At 38.1% G+C, this 18,308-nt stretch overlaps 3 protein-coding genes across 4 annotated transcripts; 2 read left to right on the forward strand and 1 right to left on the reverse strand.

Annotated features, from left to right (window-relative positions):
- Positions 1-1,844: 1,844 nt before the first annotated feature.
- Positions 1,845-5,955, forward strand: LOC145892066 (uncharacterized). The gene is made up of 2 exons (XM_082981982.1): positions 1,845-1,938; positions 2,068-5,955. The coding sequence occupies exons 1-2, from the start codon at positions 1,845-1,847 to the stop codon at positions 5,493-5,495; spliced, it is 3,522 nt and encodes a 1,173-aa protein (XP_082838108.1). The 3' UTR covers positions 5,496-5,955.
- Positions 5,956-6,207: 252 nt separating this feature from the next.
- Positions 6,208-9,856, reverse strand: LOC145911962 (uncharacterized). 2 transcript variants are annotated; one of them, XM_082999394.1, is made up of 9 exons: positions 8,821-9,856; positions 8,634-8,735; positions 8,439-8,504; positions 8,281-8,382; positions 8,115-8,216; positions 7,947-8,012; positions 7,665-7,727; positions 6,896-6,973; positions 6,208-6,708 (listed from the first exon to the last, which is right to left on the reverse strand). In XM_082999394.1, exons 1-9 carry the CDS (start codon positions 8,912-8,914, stop codon positions 6,686-6,688), a joined length of 696 nt encoding a protein of 231 aa, XP_082855520.1. In that variant the 5' UTR covers positions 8,915-9,856; the 3' UTR covers positions 6,208-6,685. The 2 variants fall into 2 exon arrangements, with proteins under 2 accessions (XP_082855520.1, XP_082855527.1); XM_082999401.1 differs by lacking the exon at positions 7,665-7,727.
- Positions 9,129-12,410, forward strand: LOC145892226 (protein mono-ADP-ribosyltransferase PARP15-like). Its single transcript, XM_082981994.1, has 5 exons — positions 9,129-9,159; positions 10,966-11,085; positions 11,335-11,420; positions 11,568-11,757; positions 12,136-12,410. The coding sequence occupies exons 1-5, from the start codon at positions 9,129-9,131 to the stop codon at positions 12,408-12,410; spliced, it is 702 nt and encodes a 233-aa protein (XP_082838120.1).
- Positions 12,411-18,308: the final 5,898 nt, after the last annotated feature.

The following is an 18,308-nucleotide window of genomic DNA, read 5'->3' on the forward strand; positions in this document are numbered from 1 at the left end:
ATTAAGAAAATTGAAGTGTTTTCATACATGTATTTCGATAATGATGAGGTTTGTGGTTGGGAATTGCCCTTTTAACTCATTCCATCGTCATAATAGTTGTAAACACGTCATATAGCAACCAGTGGTGCCAGTGTAATTAGATTTAACAGTTGGATGAGCACAGGGGTGCTGCAGTTGGGGATTCGGAATTTTCGGTCGACTGCGGTTTGAAGTTCGCTTGTGAAACATTGCAGTAAAAGTTCATGTAGACTTTGCAGAAAAGGGGTTCAAACGTCCTTGAGGCAGATTTTTCCTTTGCCCCATGGAGTTCAAAAATTATTTCCGGACAACTTTTACCTGTTTATATTCCAAATCGGACAAATAGATATTCTGCAATACTTCTGCTTTTCTTCATCAAAAACAAATAGTTTTCAAGGTTACTTTGTCCGGAATTGTGCTTGGACAGATACATCAACCTCAAAATATCAACACCAGCTAGAAATAAAGATCCGAAAGGGACGAAACAGGGACGACCAAAAATAAATATCGGGCGTCACGGTTGGAATCAGACTTTTGGGAGCTCGGGACGTAATCTCATGTTTATAAACACAACATTCGCTGCGAATTTTACGCATGGTCAGTCGACTATTACATGACTTCACAGTACAAGTATAACGATTTGCTTGTTTAAATTCATATGTGCAGAATGTTAATGGGATCTGCGTACGCAAAAGCCTGAATTACGATTTGCTTCGTTTTTGCACTTTTTCAGGCTATTTTAGAAGTCGGTGATGCTCGTGTCTAAGGTTGGTAAAAAAGCAGTAATAGTTACGTCATCGAAAGTCTGTTAGTCAGTACAGTTGTACAGAAATTTGGCAAAGTTTGCGTCATTACGGAAATTGCTGCGCGGGGCGCTTAACACCACTTTATGGGCCAAATGTAGCCCGAGGGCCACGGGTTGGCCAAACCTGATTTATCTGGTGCAGTCTGACAAACCAAGCAAAACCGGACAACTAAAACCCCATGCATTTGTCTGTTCTCGAAAAGAAATGAAAACGAAGCGAATTCAACAAACCTCCTTTGCGTTTTTACGCTGCTCTTGCGTAACAAACTGTTTGTGTGTGGCGAGGGCATTTCGAATTCTTGAATTGTTAACGGGATTATTTACCCACATTGTGCAGTTTGATTTGATCACTGAGGAGTTTCATTCAGTTTATTAAAAAATTGACAGAGGCTTAACCTTGCATTTTAACGTGTCAGCTACAGAAAAGTTTGAAGTGTTTCTTTCCGATTTGAGGCCGTACCTCGCAGAAATATCGCGACGATGTTCAAATAACTGGTTCATTACAATATCACCGATGTATTGCAAGGCCTACCAACAACAGTGGCGCAATGAAGCAAATGATTTTAAAACATTACACTCTGCAATCGCTTTTGCTATGTTACACATTTATTAGGATATAAAACAGCAATTAGGACAGTTATCGTTCAGGATGTTGAAATCAAAAACGACATTTACTTTTCTTTTTCTGTCGAAGTCGCGCTTTGATTTAAGTTTATGCAAATAACCTATAATTTTCCCTTTTATTCTTGATAACCATTGATTTGCTGAAATTTCGTGTCATAATTACGAAATAAATAGTCACTGAATCTTACTCGTAAACGATTTTAAAATTAATGGAATTTTATTTGTGGATAACCACGAAATGAAAGCAAACAGGGACGTTTGTAAACTTTATAACCTTCTGTTATTTCACAATATTTCTGATAAAACTCTACTTTATCAAATTCTCACACAGCATCGCATTCAAATAATAGTCTTTAAAAACATCTGTTAATCCGCAGAAAAAAAGAAATCGTAGATAATGTTAAAGATGTTGCTGATGTTGGTGTTGATCGGATGGGCGGAAGGTGAATGTCCGGGTGAGGACACAAGTCTGGCTCCTCTCCCCATCACAAGTAAGTTTCGATTGAAATTGACAAAATAGCTCCTGAAGATAAATAAAGATCATGATAATTTGCAAGAAACTTGGAACAAATAACACCTTATGCCATTTTGTCCGATATGAACCTTGTAACTCATAACAGGAGGGAAAAATCTTCCGGTTTGTAAAGCTCCGTATCTTGATCCCAACTGCACTTGTCCGTCGTCCATGTTTGAATGTGCTTGCCACAAGGTCAGTAAATGTGGGTCGAATCAACCAGGATGTATTGGAATGGGGCTGGTGAGCAACTCACACAACAACTGTGGAGACTGGAGTGATGAGGACCGTGACAGTTGCCCTGATAGTAGTTTCAAGTGCGATTGTTCTCACACAATATGTCCTGGATATTGTATGTATGCGCAATGGCGATGCGATGGATTCTCACATTGTCCTGACGGTAGTGATGAATTTAACTGTACATGCCCAGCGGATACGTTTGAGTGTCCATGTTACAAAACTAATAACTGCTCATATTTGACTTTTGGTTGCATCGGTAAATCATATCAATGCGATGGGATGAATCAGTGTGGTGATTGGAGTGATGAGGTTAACTGCACATGTCCAACGGATAAGTTTGAGTGTCCATGTTACAAAAATATTAACTGCTCATATTTAGATGGTGGTTGCATCAGTAAATCTTATCAATGCAATGGGTGGACTGAATGTGGTGATTGGAGTGATGAGGTTAACTGCACATGTCCAACGGATACGTTTATGTGTTCATGTTACAAAACTAACAACTGCTCATATTTGAATGCTGGTTGCATCAGTAAATCTGATCAATGCAATGGGTGGACTGAATGTGGCGATTGGAGTGATGAGATCAACTGCACATGTCCAGCGGATAAGTTTGAATGTGCTTGTGTTGGATTGAAACAATGCATTGAAAAGGATTTAAATTGTATTGATCGATCTTTGTTGTGTGACGGAAAACCTGACTGTATTGATGGAAGTGATGAGACACATTATTCTTGCAACTGTTCTGCTGCATACGCCAGATGTCCATGTCTTTCAAATAACACACAATGCTCACCAGACGGTAGATGTATACCTTTTAGCTGGATAAATGATAACTTCATAGATTGTGTTGGTGGAATTGACGAACTTTGTTCATTTTCTAACATCACATGTCAATCTTGTTATGTGGTTGCTGTAACTTGTCCAAGTGAAAAGGAGGCCAGAAATCTCATACATACGACTGATCCATATACGTGCAATGAAGTTGTTAGTAAAACGTGCGCTACTGATGTTATTAATTGTGAAGTTAATGAACTGGTTTGTACTACTTCTATATGCAGCAAATCCTGCGAAAACTTATTTTTCTGTGAAAATCAACAACTTATTGCAAGAGAATATTTTTGTGACGGGCAAACGATTGATGGCTGCAAGGACAAAAGTGACGAAGATCAACATGGGTTTGGGTTTAAATGTTCTGGTTCAACAAGAAAAGGCGTTTGTGTTTTGCCTCAAACCAACGTCTACGATTCAGTTGCTCAATGTTCTGACCGTTCTGATATTTGTTTCTTCAATGGACAGTTTAGATGTTTCCAGTGTTTGGACAAAAAGCTGATAGTTTCAAGCAAGCAAGTTTGTGACGGTGTAGTGGATTGCTTTGATATGTCAGATGAATGTTTGTGTGAAAATCAGACATTGTGTCGCGATATACGAGGAGATTGTCCCCAGAACCAAATTCATTGTAAGAACAGTTCTACGTGTGTGGACCAAAATAAGGTGTTGTGCAACACAAATGTGCAATGTGTTAACCAAACTAACACAAAATACTGTTTAACTGGCACAGCATCAGTGCAAAGTGAATGTGTAGCAGATGACAACATTTTCACACAGGAAATCCAGGTAAAGGAATCATATTGCGTGACAGCTATGAATGCTCTTTTTAGATATCTTAGATCGAAAGTGGGAGTACATGTAGCAAGGATGAACTATCCCATGTGGTGTGATGGATCTGACAATGATTTTTTAGGAAGTATGGGAGAACATTTTTGTCCGAAAAGGTGTTTTAACAACGGAGTTCACTTAGACAAACAAGGAGTCTGTGATGGAATAATTGATTGCGACGACAAATCAGACGAATTTCTTGAACTTTGCAACAATAGCCGCTACTACTGCAAAAGTGAACGAAAAATATCTATCGATAGAAATTATGTTTGTGACGGAATAGCCGATTGCGATGACGTATCTGATGAAAGCAGGTGTCGCTGTGAACATACCAGGTTTTATTGCACCAATGAACAACCTTTGTCAGTTGAAAAAAAACTTGTACAGAACGGAATTAATGACTGCTCTGACGGAAGTGACGAATGTGTTAATTTGAACAGAAACGCATTTGCAGACGTCAACGAAATGATCGCAAACCCAGTTTATCGAGGTATCTTCTGGGTGACAGGCATCTTAGCATTGGGTGGGAATTCATTTGTACTTGTTACAACCACACGTGTCTTAATAAAAGTTAAAAAAGACCAGAATTTGGTTATTAATACAAGCGTTTTTATTCTTAACCTCTGCGTGTCCGACCTTCTCATGGGAGTTTATCTACTGGCAATCATAATACAAGCGACTAGATTTTCTGGATCATATTGTGTGTTTGATAAAGAATGGAGATCAAGTAGCTTCTGTTCAGGACTTGGAGCACTTGCAATCGTATCATCAGAAGCATCGGCTTTCACTATGACAGCTATGACCACATTTCGCCTGATATCGGCCTTTAAACCTTTCCTCATGCGAAATGTCAGTGTTACTATAATTGTGATTGCTGAGTTGTCTTGTTGGATATTAGCCATTTTGTTGGCAACCGTTCCTTTGCTCAACGCAACTTCTCAGTACTTTGTTGCTGATGTTTGGTTTCCAAACAACTTTTATGAAACCGAATTCGTGTCAAGAGAAAACATGTCGTTACTTGCACAACGAATTTCCGCATTACAGCCAGAGTCTTGGTACGATGTTAAACGTACAATTGAAAACGCTTTTCCGCGTAACTCTATCAAGGGAGAGTTCGGATATTATGGTGAAACGAGCGTCTGTCTGCCTCATTTGTTTGCAACAACCAATGAGTTTGCTTGGGAATATTCAACATTCCTTATCACAATCAACTTTATAATGTTCATCTACATGGTGGTTGCTTATTTTCTTATTTACAAACGAAGCAACCGCATGAAAGGATCCAAAAATACTGATGTCAGCTCCAAGATGCAAAAGAGAATCACCAGGTTGATTTTGACCGACTTTTGTTGCTGGATTCCAATTTGTGTAATGGGATTTTTGAGTGTAGGAGGAATGAGGATGCCTGGAGATGCTTATGTGTTGAGTGCTTGTCTGTTGCTTCCAATCAACAGCGCTCTAAATCCATTGCTCTACTCCAAAACATTGGAAGAGCGATTTTTGAAGATAAAGGAATGGCTTGTTTCCAAAATATCATCATTACGTACTTCAAGGAGCCGTTCGTCTAATTTAAGTGTTAAATACAACACCCGAGCTGATGAGGATGGTGGTAGATTGATTGAAATTGTTGGATGATTTGGAGTTCCAAGCAAAAGTCAAGTTCTACGAATTTTTGTTGATATCGCTTTGCGTAGATTGGGGGAATGCGAACCCTCAATATGAATGTTATAGTTTTCTTTGTGTTGTTGTTGTGACTGTTGTTAAATGGTGGATGCTTTGAAAGGCTGTTTGAATTGCTTTATTTGGTACAACAACACTCACCAGAGTTAAGAACAAACTGAACATGTGACAAATGCATTTAACTGATCGAATTTACAGATATTTACTTTTTATAATTGTGTTAACATATTGTGACATTTCATAGTGGCAACAAATTGATAATTTACTACATAGCCTTAAGTCAAAGATGAAATCATTGGATTATGGAGCCTTGCCGATCGCCGTGGTGTAAAATCTTTTTTTTTTGAGTGGCGTTAGGTCAAGTCTGACCAGGCAAACGCAAGCTTGTCTTCACTCTTAATGTTTGTGTTCAATTTCACACTCCCGGCTGGTGCTGTCATTTTGTCTCTAACTTTCGTTTGCTTTTGTGCAAGTTAGTCCTAGCCATTCTACTGTTCATTTTAACAACTTGATGTTTAACTTTGCCTGCCTTGTGTACGTACAACGGCACTTGGTTAGAATAAAATTGTACATACAGAAAAAAGACGGAAATAACTCAACCAGAGAAGAGAGTAAAAAAACTTGTTTTTTTAAATCAAAGACTGTATTACCTTGAGTTTCACGAAAGATGATTTGATAATCGTTTATTTGAAGGTAATTAATAAGGCGATTACACAAGGACTGACGGATTTGACCGAAGAAAATGATTTTGGCTAAAATTGTTACTGGACATTACTGCGCTGGGAAGAGTGAATTGATAGCTGACCCGTTAAAGTCAAACGGAAGTCTTTCAGACATTGTTATGAATACCATTGGATATCCAACAATATCTGTGTTTTTTCCTGGCGATAAAGTGCCTATCCAACATACATAATAACTTACGAACAAAATACAAAAGAAATATAAGTCCATTTTAAGTTCTAAATTATTGGCCCGAGAACATGGAATTACAAAGGTACTTACGTACAAAAAGGCACTTTTTTACCCACACATAGTAATACTTTTGGTCCCAAAATCAAAGCACTGAAAACGACAAACATGAGTCAACTGTGGGCAACTATGGAACTTCTTCACCTTCGGAGGAATGCAAATCCAATGGTGGAGCTTTATGAACCTTCACGTCGATTTCCTGTAAACGCAAATGGAAACTTCCAGTTTCGCTTGTACAAATCATTTACTTTAAGCTACGTGATGCGAGCATAAGTTCTGTACAACTGCGTTCTGTAATGGCATGACAATTAATCACTTCGAATCTCGTTCTCGCTTATCCTATGTGCAATACAATCTTTGCAATCCAATTTTGAAACAGATCAAACCTTGCTCGTGTTCGACTTTCGGCAGAGTTGTCGCCCTATTTCCATCCTCATGTTCGTCGCCCTGGGGTGCAGCCGTTTCTGTAACACACAGAGAATGTATTATAATTGTTACACGGTTTTTCATTACTATGTTGTCATTGAATCATGGCATCTGATGTAGTTGGTGTGCAAACAACTGTCCGAAATGTTGGGTGCTGTTCACGTACAGTATTTGTGTTCAATAACAAGCTTTTTGAGCGGCTACAGGCAAATGTTATTAGTAAACGGACGATAATATGAGCAACTGATTTGAATGTTTTCAGTAAAACTACGTTCTTTTCCTAATGGCAGGCCTACTCCATTCAAAACACATTTTCGGGTTGGCGTCACTTGTTATTGGTTACACTTTCATAAGGAAACCGTTGTAGTAAAATTCAATACTTTATAGTGTCAAAATATTTGAAGCATATACTTCTAGAGGGAAAACTACCGGTCGGTGCATTCAGTTATCACTTTAATGTTTTAAATATTTGAAGCATATACTTCAGAGGGAAAAAGCTACTTTATGAGAATGCGTCCTTCAGACCTATTTCACACTTTCAGTCCTACTTCACTTGTTTCCACTTGCTGGGCCCGGTCAGTGCATTCAGGTACCACTTTAATGTTAAACGCAGTGTATAGTATTGCAAACGTCCTTGCTTAACAGCAGACTTATAGCTTTTTCTTTCCTCTTTAGAATCTGTACGTGATGCAACGATACAAGTTTAACCCGACGCAATGATGCTCATACCTGTAGTTGGAGCTTGGTCTGAAGTATGCCCAGGGACTGGGGCGTTTTCAGGCTGATCACCATCTGTATTAAGTGTTTTTACTTCAGAGATAGCCCAAAATATGCAGTAATGTAAATTGCGTGTAAAGATATTTTGGAAAAAGAAAAATTTTGTGAACACAGAAAATATTGTTGTTTGGTATCATCATATCTGCAGTCCATTAGCTGATACTTTGCATATTAACGCTATGAATTTCTACGCATTAACTACACCCATACTATAAGACCCAACAATCGTCTTACTCATTTCATTTTCAGTTTCTTGCTTGCTTTCTTCATCCTGTTGAGTTTGTATAGTTGATGAAACACCTGTTGTATAGAACTTATATCAGACACAAGTGGATTCAATCATGAAAATACAATGACATGATGCAAGTGTTGCTCGGCACGCGTAAATACGTCAATGCTAACCCTGATAGACTGTGGCCCCATCCCCAATATTTCCGGCGTCGACAGTTGCATTGGTAAAATCAAATTTTGGTCCATTGTACTTGTCACCCACGTGCTGATGATCTATAACAACACATTACAAAGCACAACTTACAGAAAAAAAATATCATAAAACCTCAATTCATACCCTTGTAGAATTTTTTTCCTGGACTTGATCCAGCACCGGATTTTTGATCGCTTTTCCTGACTCTTTTCCTCTCAGCCTCATTTGCTTTCTCAGGTGCGACTGCTGTTTGCGTAAAGTGTTTTAGCCATTTTATACTTTTGATCAGGAAAATTACTTACAACGTTTTGCAGGTTTTGAACTATTCGACCTGCTTTCTTGAGCTGGCAACCGCTTATTTTGAGAACCTTAAATAATTTTTAGGACACTGTTTTTGTTAAACATCGATACCTTAATGAAGCATTAAGAATGTTACAGTTCCATTAAATGTGTTGTTCTGCATGCAATGTAGGTTACAGACAAAGCAGTAAAAGTACCTTGGTGCACAATGCCATCGTCACCGACATTTCCAGCTTTTATGCTTGCCCCTGAAAATCCATACTTTGGTCCTGCGTAACTATCCCCGATACGTGTGGAACCTGAAAAGCGACACAAAAAGACTCACATGTAACATCTAGTAACTCGGTTTCAACCAGAAAACGGGATTTGCCTTTCCAAACTTACCTTCATTAATTTGATTCACGGTTATATCTTTTTTGGATGCAATAATTGTTGTTTTTCCTATGATTTGGGCGTTATCGCTGATGTTAACAGACATTGCACCAACAAATGCTATTTCAAAGCTGTTTGAACTTTGCAACTAACAGAAATACTACAATATTTGTTCAATATTTTTATTTACTCCTTTTTGCAGGTTATTTGACATACATGATAGTAAAGAAACAATATTTCAGAAAAGGGTAATTGAATTGTTTTGCATGTGTGCTAGAGAAGTGCAACAACACACAATTTATAAAAATATTCTTTTCATTATGGCATTCTATTGCAGCCAATTGTCTTCAGGTAATTAATTCGAAATGTCACAGCCCATTTTTACTTACATTTAAATTCGTTTTTGATTCAAAATTCCGAAGAAAGTATAAAACCGTATTAAATATCCAACTACATCAAAAATTCGTGATGGAAATCTAACCAAACTTGATTGGCCGCCATCCGAACTAGCGTGGGCTGTGATGCGTAACGTTTTTTCCAATAATGGCGGGAAGCGGGTAAGAAGCGTGACGCGAGCCCGCTTTAGGCGTCATTTGTAAACCACTTGCAAACACCGCTTATTTGAACCAGGTGCATAAACGTGAATTACCTTTTTGCAAACATTACCAGAGGGTAGCTAATTTAAAAAAATCACCACTATCTCAAAATTTACGACCAAACAAAAGCACGTAAATCAAGCTTTCAAAAAGTATTGGACTTGTTTAAAAACACAGAAGGCCGCCGAAGCCTATACAGTTAAGCGCACACCCTCATTGTAAACACGGTTTAGAGGTGGTCCGACACATACTTGTTTCGATTGATGTTGGTTCAAACATATGGTCCCAAGCTGTTCTTTTCAAAAACAATCTTATACCGTCCAACTATCGAATAAAATCAATCTTATCTTATTCAGCTAAGGGTGGCTATCCTGAATTCAGCGATATCTGGGAAAACTAATCTTTAATCTTATTATGTATGCTATGGAATGAACTAAAACTTAACTGATTCAGTTTAGGGCTACGCTAGACATACAAAACGAGAGGGGGTTCCCCAGTTTTCTTCCCCAAGGAAATTGAACGGGTTTTTCCCACGAAAATTCACCGCACGTTTCAAATTATCGCGGGAGCAAAAAGGATTCTATAGAGATCGTATTTTACTGATATATACTTAAAATTACTGAATAATTACAGTAAGTAGCACCCAAACTAATGGCTGTGGTAATAACTAAATAAAGCTGCTCGCAGAAAAGATGCATTACGTGCACTAGTTATGGCGGTAGTATTCTCATTATGTTTATTCAAATATACAGCATACAAAGTTTTATTGCCATGTTCGCGTTCACGGACTGCGGCAATTGGCTTGACTTTTCCTTCTAAGGCCGTTGAGGTGGATTAAAAGTGACGTCACTTCCAAAGCAAAAAGCGTAAAAAGACCTGTGCTTCAGGTCGTTCTGATGGAATACGTGGAATCTCTACTGCTTTTGATTACTTTTGCGCTATTCAGCAGTCAATTCTTGACAGATACAGAGATTTAAAAAAAAATTCTAGGGAGCGGAAAGTGGTTTGGCACTTGATTGAAAGTGACGTCACCCTCAAGGCAAAGAGCGTAAAAAGGCACGAGTTTCAGGTCATTCTGATGAAATACGTGGGACTTCTGTGGCGGTGTTAATGCGAAATACTTGTCAAGTAAAATATTTTGCAAAATAATGTAACCTGTCATAATATAAACCCAAAAGAATCTCAATTGTATAGTTTAAACCTTGTTGTGAAATACTGCTCAATGTTGCGGTACTTGCCAGAATGACAATAGTTGCCATGTTGTATGTCATATTTTGACAGGGTTGTTTCCCGAATAATTCACCTACATTTCAATAGATTCCAGTTTATGTAATTTTTATCAGTGTATAAACCCTAATTCTCATATTTTGCAAATGGTTGGGACAGCACTTGTTGCGGATCTAGTGATAAGTCGGAGCGAGATCTGAGAATTCAAGCTCCCGGTGAGGCTTGAACTCACGACCCTGGGCTAACCAGGCCCAACGCTGTACCAGACCTGCATTGTATCGGCATATTGCCACAGGAACACTTTTTGTCTGACTGAAACTTCAATCGTTGCCAGGTATAACGGAGGAAGATGGTGATAGCGCTTCAGAGCAAAGGACGAGTGGGCCCGAAGTTAGATTGAAAACTTCACAACTAACAAACATCAGAGAGGGTCGCTTCAACAACGGAGCCACACGTAAATATGATATTGTATGATGTAGTTTACTACTATGGCATATGAACAGTTATAGCAACCATATTGGATCAGTGAATCCAAGCTAAACGTATTGAGAGTTTCTGTGTCAAACTGAAAACCTTTTCACGCAGAAACTTACATCACTATCTCCAGCCAACTTTTTTTAACAGAGACATTCAAATAATCGATTGCTGTAAAAAAACGATGAGCATTTAATCAGGCAAGTTATGATTTCTCGCTTTTTTGCAGATCTTCCAATTGATTGGGATAAAATGGATGGACAACCTCAAAAACTAGTGTCTTTAAGACATTTTTCATTGGAGTTTAAACGTGTGGTTAGACAAGTTCAAAACACCCACACCTGCCGCGTCATTGACGTAATTAAATATTTGTTGTTTTTATTATGAGCGCTTCGGTTCTTGCTTTATACTCTGAGGAACACTGATAACACGTGCAAATTACCAGGGTACTATTTGTTTTAGATTGAAAGAGTACAAAATCCCAATCTACACAAACTATTCGAGAACCACAAAATGTTCATTAAAGATCAATTGGAATCAGAGGGGAATTACAGAATGTTGGTAACAAGAAAACTTTTCCACGGCGTAACCATGAATTCCGTGCAAAACATATGTCAGAACGGTTTCGACAGAAGCTATCACGGAGCAAACGGTAAAGGATATTTTATGTGCTAAAATCTTATTACCTTCAGCCTGTATAATAGTTGGTTAGAGGGATTTGATTGTACGCTGATGATTTATTCGTCTTTTTCGTACATTAATATTATTTGAGAACACTTTTTTATTCGTCCAAGTGCGAGCAAATTTGTGTACTGAAGTTACTACGAAAAATGCCACGTTCGCATTACTATGTTTACAACTTGCCAAAGTTTTTACAAAATAGATTTTACAAGTTTACAACATGAACTGACTATTTCATTTTACTTGCGACATTTTCTTGAGTGTCATGTCTTGTCAGAATGGAATACTAACGTTGGCAAAACAGGAGGCCTTGAGAGAAATGAATTTTCTAGTATATTTAATTACGTAGGTACCGAATACGGAAATGGAGTTTATTTCGCTGAAAATGCGAATTACTCCCACAAATACACCAGACCGGAAAGAAGTGGCAAAAGAAAAATGATTTTAGCTGAAGTGATTACTGGGCATTACTGCGTTGGAAACAATGAAATGAAAGTTGCTCCATTTAAACCAAACGGACAACTTTTTGACAGCGTGGTAAACAATACAAGAAATCCAACAATATTCGTAGTTTTCCGCGACGCCAGTGCCTATCCTAAGTACATCATCACATATGTAAAATAACGCCTAAAGATCAAATATAAGTACGAATAATTTTTTCCAGTGTACATAGTGCAAAACTTGCAAAAGTGATGTTTAATGATATTTTGGTCGAAATTGTCGGGTTATTCTATCTCAAGTAAATAATCATATATGTGAGTTTTCAAATTAGAAAGTTGCATATGGATAAATCCTATTTGTATTTACATTTTCGTTTGCAGTTTGTTGTTCGTTTCATTTCTGGTGAAACTTATAAGCCTAACATGTGTGCAATTGCTTACTCTTGGTTTCATGATTGTGGTTAAAGTGATGTGGTTAGTATTTCAAAGGCCAAAGTCCTGTTACGAGATGTAACCCAAATTGAACCAAGTTTATTTAAGGTTTTATCGGTGTCTATGTTATTTTGACTTGCATAGTTGCAGTCTACTGCGACATAAATCTTACCGAGTCAGGTGCCCATATGATGTTTAATTCGTTGCAGAAAATCACGCTTTGCCTAAGGATCCCACCCCACCCGGTCGTGCTGGCCAAAAACCTTCTCTGCTCCGAGCACATCCAGTGACGTGTTAAACTTCCAACTTCCCTAAGTTTGTAAGGTCCAGCAAAGTAGAAGATGTCAGGCCACCGAGAATTAGTTTAAAAATATTGTGAATATGGTACGAATTTACAACGTTCAAATAGTTAATGTTTGGTTCGCAGAGTCGATTACATGTTACTGTTGAGAGAGGTACAAGGCCCAGGAGAAAAGGAAAGCTCAGATGGGCCAACATAAGTAGCTTTGTCAATATAGACACAGACACTAGCATAGCTGCTATTTACATTTGATATAAGGCTATGCTCGACAAGTGCCGAAGGGAGTGTGCTTAAGGTTTACCTTATACTTGCCGAATTCAGAAGGTATTTAAAACTTTGTTATGATAAATATCTTTGAAAAACATTAATGTTATATAAATGTTAAAATGTACAGTGAAATTGAAAGTGAAATGTATAGTGCGGTCGTCATGCTTGCTCAGCATCTCAATTTACCCCCAGAACTGCGTAAAATCCATCTAAAGTTAACCATCAGGGTGAACTTCGGGTACACTCGGCACTACCCCAAAACATGCGTAAAAATAGAGGTTGGAACTGCTTAACTTTGACTAACGATTAAAAGCAACATAATGTTGTAATACTCAAAACATTTTCAGTGAGGAAAAGTTCTGCTTTGTGTTTTGTTGTTTACACCCTTTTGTTCCTTTTTAATGCTGAAAGTAAGTTTATACAATTAAATTTTATCCTTTTTTTCATTTAAATTTCTGTTAATTCCTTTGTTAGACGTGGGTGAGCATTAGTGAGTCTTTCAATTTTGTTACATAAATTTGGTTCGCGGAAGCCTTTACCTTATTTGTTCACCACGCACAAACTCACGGTGCGCCCATGCGCTGATAACAAGACAAACAATTCCGCACGAAACCAAACACATTGACGTACAATGCTACATGCGCATGCCTGGAAAGAGGAAATAAAGTGCTTGTTTGCGCAGAATAACGCAACGCATCTTACCAGCTCTTCTGCTCTGTCAGTTACAACTAATGTTCTTACCTTGTGGCAGTTGTAAAAACAAACTAAAACATAGATGTATGAATTTAGGTATCAATTCACATCTGACGAATAAATGAAGCAGGATATTGTTTTGCAATGGAACGCAAGAAACTACTATCAAGAGTGGGAGTTTCTGTTTTTGTGGTTGGATTATTGGCCTATGTTGCTGCTACAGTTCTTGCTGTGACAGCGATAACCACATGCCATTGGGTTGACGACAGTTCAAAAGATGTTTCTTTGGGTGTTCTTTATTTTTGCGGTTCAACCGAAAATGAAAGAATTCCTGAAGGTGGGAGTGGATATAAAGGAAAGTGTAAGCAATCAATGTTAATTTTTAATTATAAACGTTGACAGAACTTAAAAGTGGTGGAAGACAGGCGGTGGCTGTAATGCTTCTCTTTGGCATAGCTATTAGTGTCTTCTCTGAAATTGCATTTATTTTGAGCATCAGAAGGGACACTGTCCATGTTCTACTTTACCATGGCGCGAAGGCCGCAGCGGTTCCTATATGTAAGTATTTGGATTTATTGAGGTAGTAATGCTAAAATACTTAGTGTTGCATCAATTCAGAAGGTACATTATCAGGTTATAGAGCTACCGACAAAAAAAATTAAAACTGTGTTAACTTTTAAATATTTTTATTATTCCAGCATGTTTCTACACGATTGCAGTGGCTGTTTTTGCAAGTCCAACAGGTTTGCAAGGCCTCCCGGATACATCTTATCGAGGATGGAGTTTCACAGTAGCGTTTTTTGCATGGGTGTCTTCAATAGTTTCTTGTATCTGCTGGTTTGTGTTGATGTGCTTGAAACCATCGTTTCTGCAACAAAATACGGGTGACGTTGTTTTTTGTTTTACCCGGTCATTCCTGTGGCTATCTATAGCTTGTTTTCAAAAATCGAGAATCGAACTATATTCTTAAACAAGGAATCCAGACCTGCAGTGTATTGGCATTAGCCACAGGAACACAAGACCTGTAATGAACTCCACACTACTCCTGTCTTATTTATTGGCAAATTTAGTAGAAACATTAATATTTTGTTTCTACGACATCCCGAAGAATCATAAAATATGCATTCTTTTGCAAGAAAGTTTCAGCAAAAATTTCTGTCATTTAAAAATATAAACTCGTGCTCACACTCGTATGCCCAGTTGTAACTAATACACTACTTTTCTTTGACTAAAACTTCAGTCGTCGCAGGTATACCGGAGGAAGGTACAAATCGAAGGCCAAGAAGGCCGAGAAGGCCAAGAAGGCCCGCAGTTAGATTGGAAACGTCACAACTAACAAACAGCACAGAGAGTCACTTCAACAACGATGTTACACGTAAATATGATGCATTTTACCACATATCTGTAGGCAAATAAAGTAAATCATTGCTTTTATGCAGATCTTCCAATTGATTGGGATAAAATGGATGGACAACCTCAAAAACTAGTGTCTTTAAGACATTTTTCATTGGAGTTTAAACGTGTGGTTAGACAAGTTCGAAACACCCACACCTGCCGCGTCATTGACGTAATCAAATATTTGTGTTTTTTTTATTTGAGGTTTTCGGTATTTGCTTTTTAGTCTGAAGAGTATGGGCAACATTCGTGCATTAACAAAAGAACACTCATTTTAGATTGAAAGAGTGCAAAATGTCATTCTCCACAAACAATTCCAGACCTACAAAAACTTTGTTAAAAATCAGTTGGAATCAGAGGGGAACCACAGAATGTTGGTAACAAGAGAACTTTTCCACGGTACAACCAGTGACGCTGTGCAAAATATATGCAAGAACGGTTTCGACAGAAGCTACCACGGAGCAAACGGTACATAATATTATAAGTGCTAAAATCGCGTGCATCCAATGTAGAATTCAAACTTTGGCAAAACAGGTGCCCTTGTTTGAAGAGGAATTAATTTTCTGGTATGTATCAATTACGTAGGTACCGCATACGGAAATGGAGTTTATTTCGCCAAGCAAGCTAATTACTCCCACTTTTACGCAAAGCCGGAAAGAAGTGGTCAAAGAAGAATGATTTTAGCCGAAGTGATTACAGGACATTACTGTGTTGGAAACAGTAAAATGAAAGTTGCTCCATTTAAGCCAAACGGAAAACTTTTTGACAGCGTGGTAAACGATATAAGAAATCCAGCAATATTCGTGGTTTTCCGCGACGCCAGTGCCTATCCAAAATACATAATTACATATGTAAAATAACACGTGAAAATCAATTCTTTTTGCGTTTAACTCCTTCACCTTTTTGTTTGCAAATGCATCTTATGACTTTGAGTTATAATTTTCCGGATAATTTCTTTTACAGGGTGCATTGTAGAGCTTGCAAAAGTTTTTAATTGTTAAGCGTGGTTACAGTCTATATGTGTGGCTGTGATTTATTTCAAAATAATTATTTGTTTAACATTCAAGCTTGCACTTAGCCCTGTTCTGGATCGGATTGATTTATCTAAAAGTGCTTTATCGTATGTTTTTCTACAATTTTAGGCGATTTTGAACCCATACTCCTGAATCTAACATGATTGATAAAGTCGGTGTTTTAAGTAAAAATACGCTAGCTTGTAAATAATTTGGTTAAATGTACGTTTAGTGTACTTGCTTTCGATTCGTTTAATAGCTATCGAAAGGTACGATGTTTGGACGAAGATAAAATAAGACGATCGACACACACACACACACACACACACACACACACACACACACACACACACACACACACACACACACACACACACACACACACACACACACACACACACACACACACACATATATATATATATATATATACATATATTCACAAACATGCAACACCGCTGATGCTAATGGCAATTGACAGGCTAATTAAAGCTCAAATAAATGGAATTAAGATTCTTTTAAAATACCCAGACGATTTGTATTTATAGCAACGAGAAAAACATGTGTGAGATGATTCGAACAACTATATGTTAACAAAGGCAATTACCGTCGGCCACACATTACCGCAAGCGCCAGACGAGTGTATCTTGTGATTATTCAAATTTACGTTCTGATTTAGGAGTTTTTTTGGACTGCAATGATTGCAAAAAACTGTCTTACGGTCGATTAGATTGATCCAAACCATTAACACATGCTGTCACTAAACTACTTATGTTACAGTCCGTGACAATAACCTACAATCCACAGAATACAATAGCAAGAGCACAAACAGTTCAGTCATACTCAAAATATTCACACACAAAAGTCCTATGTTTCGAACAAGTGTGCAACACATCGTAAAGAGGAGACATCAAAATCTTGTTTTGTGAAGCGGCTGCAGCTATAAGCATTAGTGAACACGTGCTTCCATTAAACACGTTCATAGGTGAGTTACACATCAACCATCAACCGAAACGGTGCGGAACAATTTCGTGAAGCTTCCCCGCTCTAAAGGGGGAAATATACGATGATTTAACACAAGTTACCAACGATTTGAGCTTGGGCAGTTTTTCGGCCAGTCTCGGGCAACGGTTGACAACGTGGACTCAGGTGACAGCACTTGTAAACTACATTTATTGTTGATCTTTCGGCTGCGACTCCAGAGGGCTATATCATAACAACAAATTACATATTGTATTTCAAATCCGAAGTTCGGCCTGAGATTTTGGTTTACGTTTGTGACAACGATTAGTGTAATACCGGCTACATTTATTGGAACCGAATAAAAAGCGCAAACCCTGACAAGCGCGAAGTGTAATATAACCCTAAAACTATAATGCAAATAGACGAACCTGTTTGCTGCGTTGTCCTTGGTTGCTGTCGGCTGAGGGCGGTACAGAGCTCCAGTGAACTTCGATCTATGTTTCTGACGGAAGAAATTAGAAAATGTACTCGGAAGGTTGTCGGTTCAAGTCCCAGATTTGAAAAGACTGAAAAAAAGTATAGTTTGGGAGAATACGTTGCAACAAACGTTAATCAACAACAAAAACTTTCTGATGTAGCGTTTATTGGAAAATCCTTAAAACCAGCAACTGGCTCGATGAGACAAGACATAACCACTACGAAAATTCTTTATGTGTTTGTAATCTTTACCGGCAACACGATAGAATAAAATTTATTCAAGCTGAAGGTTTTTACAATGAAGAGGCAACTTGCAAAATTATTCCAGAAACAAGGCAAACCTATGCAAATGAGGAAAGACGTGTTGATAGTCGGACCTAACAACACAAGCTTTGGTAACATGGGCTGCGGAAACCGGACTGCCTGAGTCCGGGTTTCTCTTTTCGGTGTCACTGGTGGGGTTACGAACTTTGAATTGAACTTTCGGTGACGATTTTGACATTTTTAACGACAGTTGATGAGTTGTCGCATTCGCAGTTTC

This window comes from Ascidia mentula, chromosome 1 (assembly GCF_947561715.1).
Source record: "Ascidia mentula chromosome 1, kaAscMent1.1, whole genome shotgun sequence".
Classification (NCBI taxonomy): domain Eukaryota; kingdom Metazoa; phylum Chordata; class Ascidiacea; order Phlebobranchia; family Ascidiidae; genus Ascidia; species Ascidia mentula.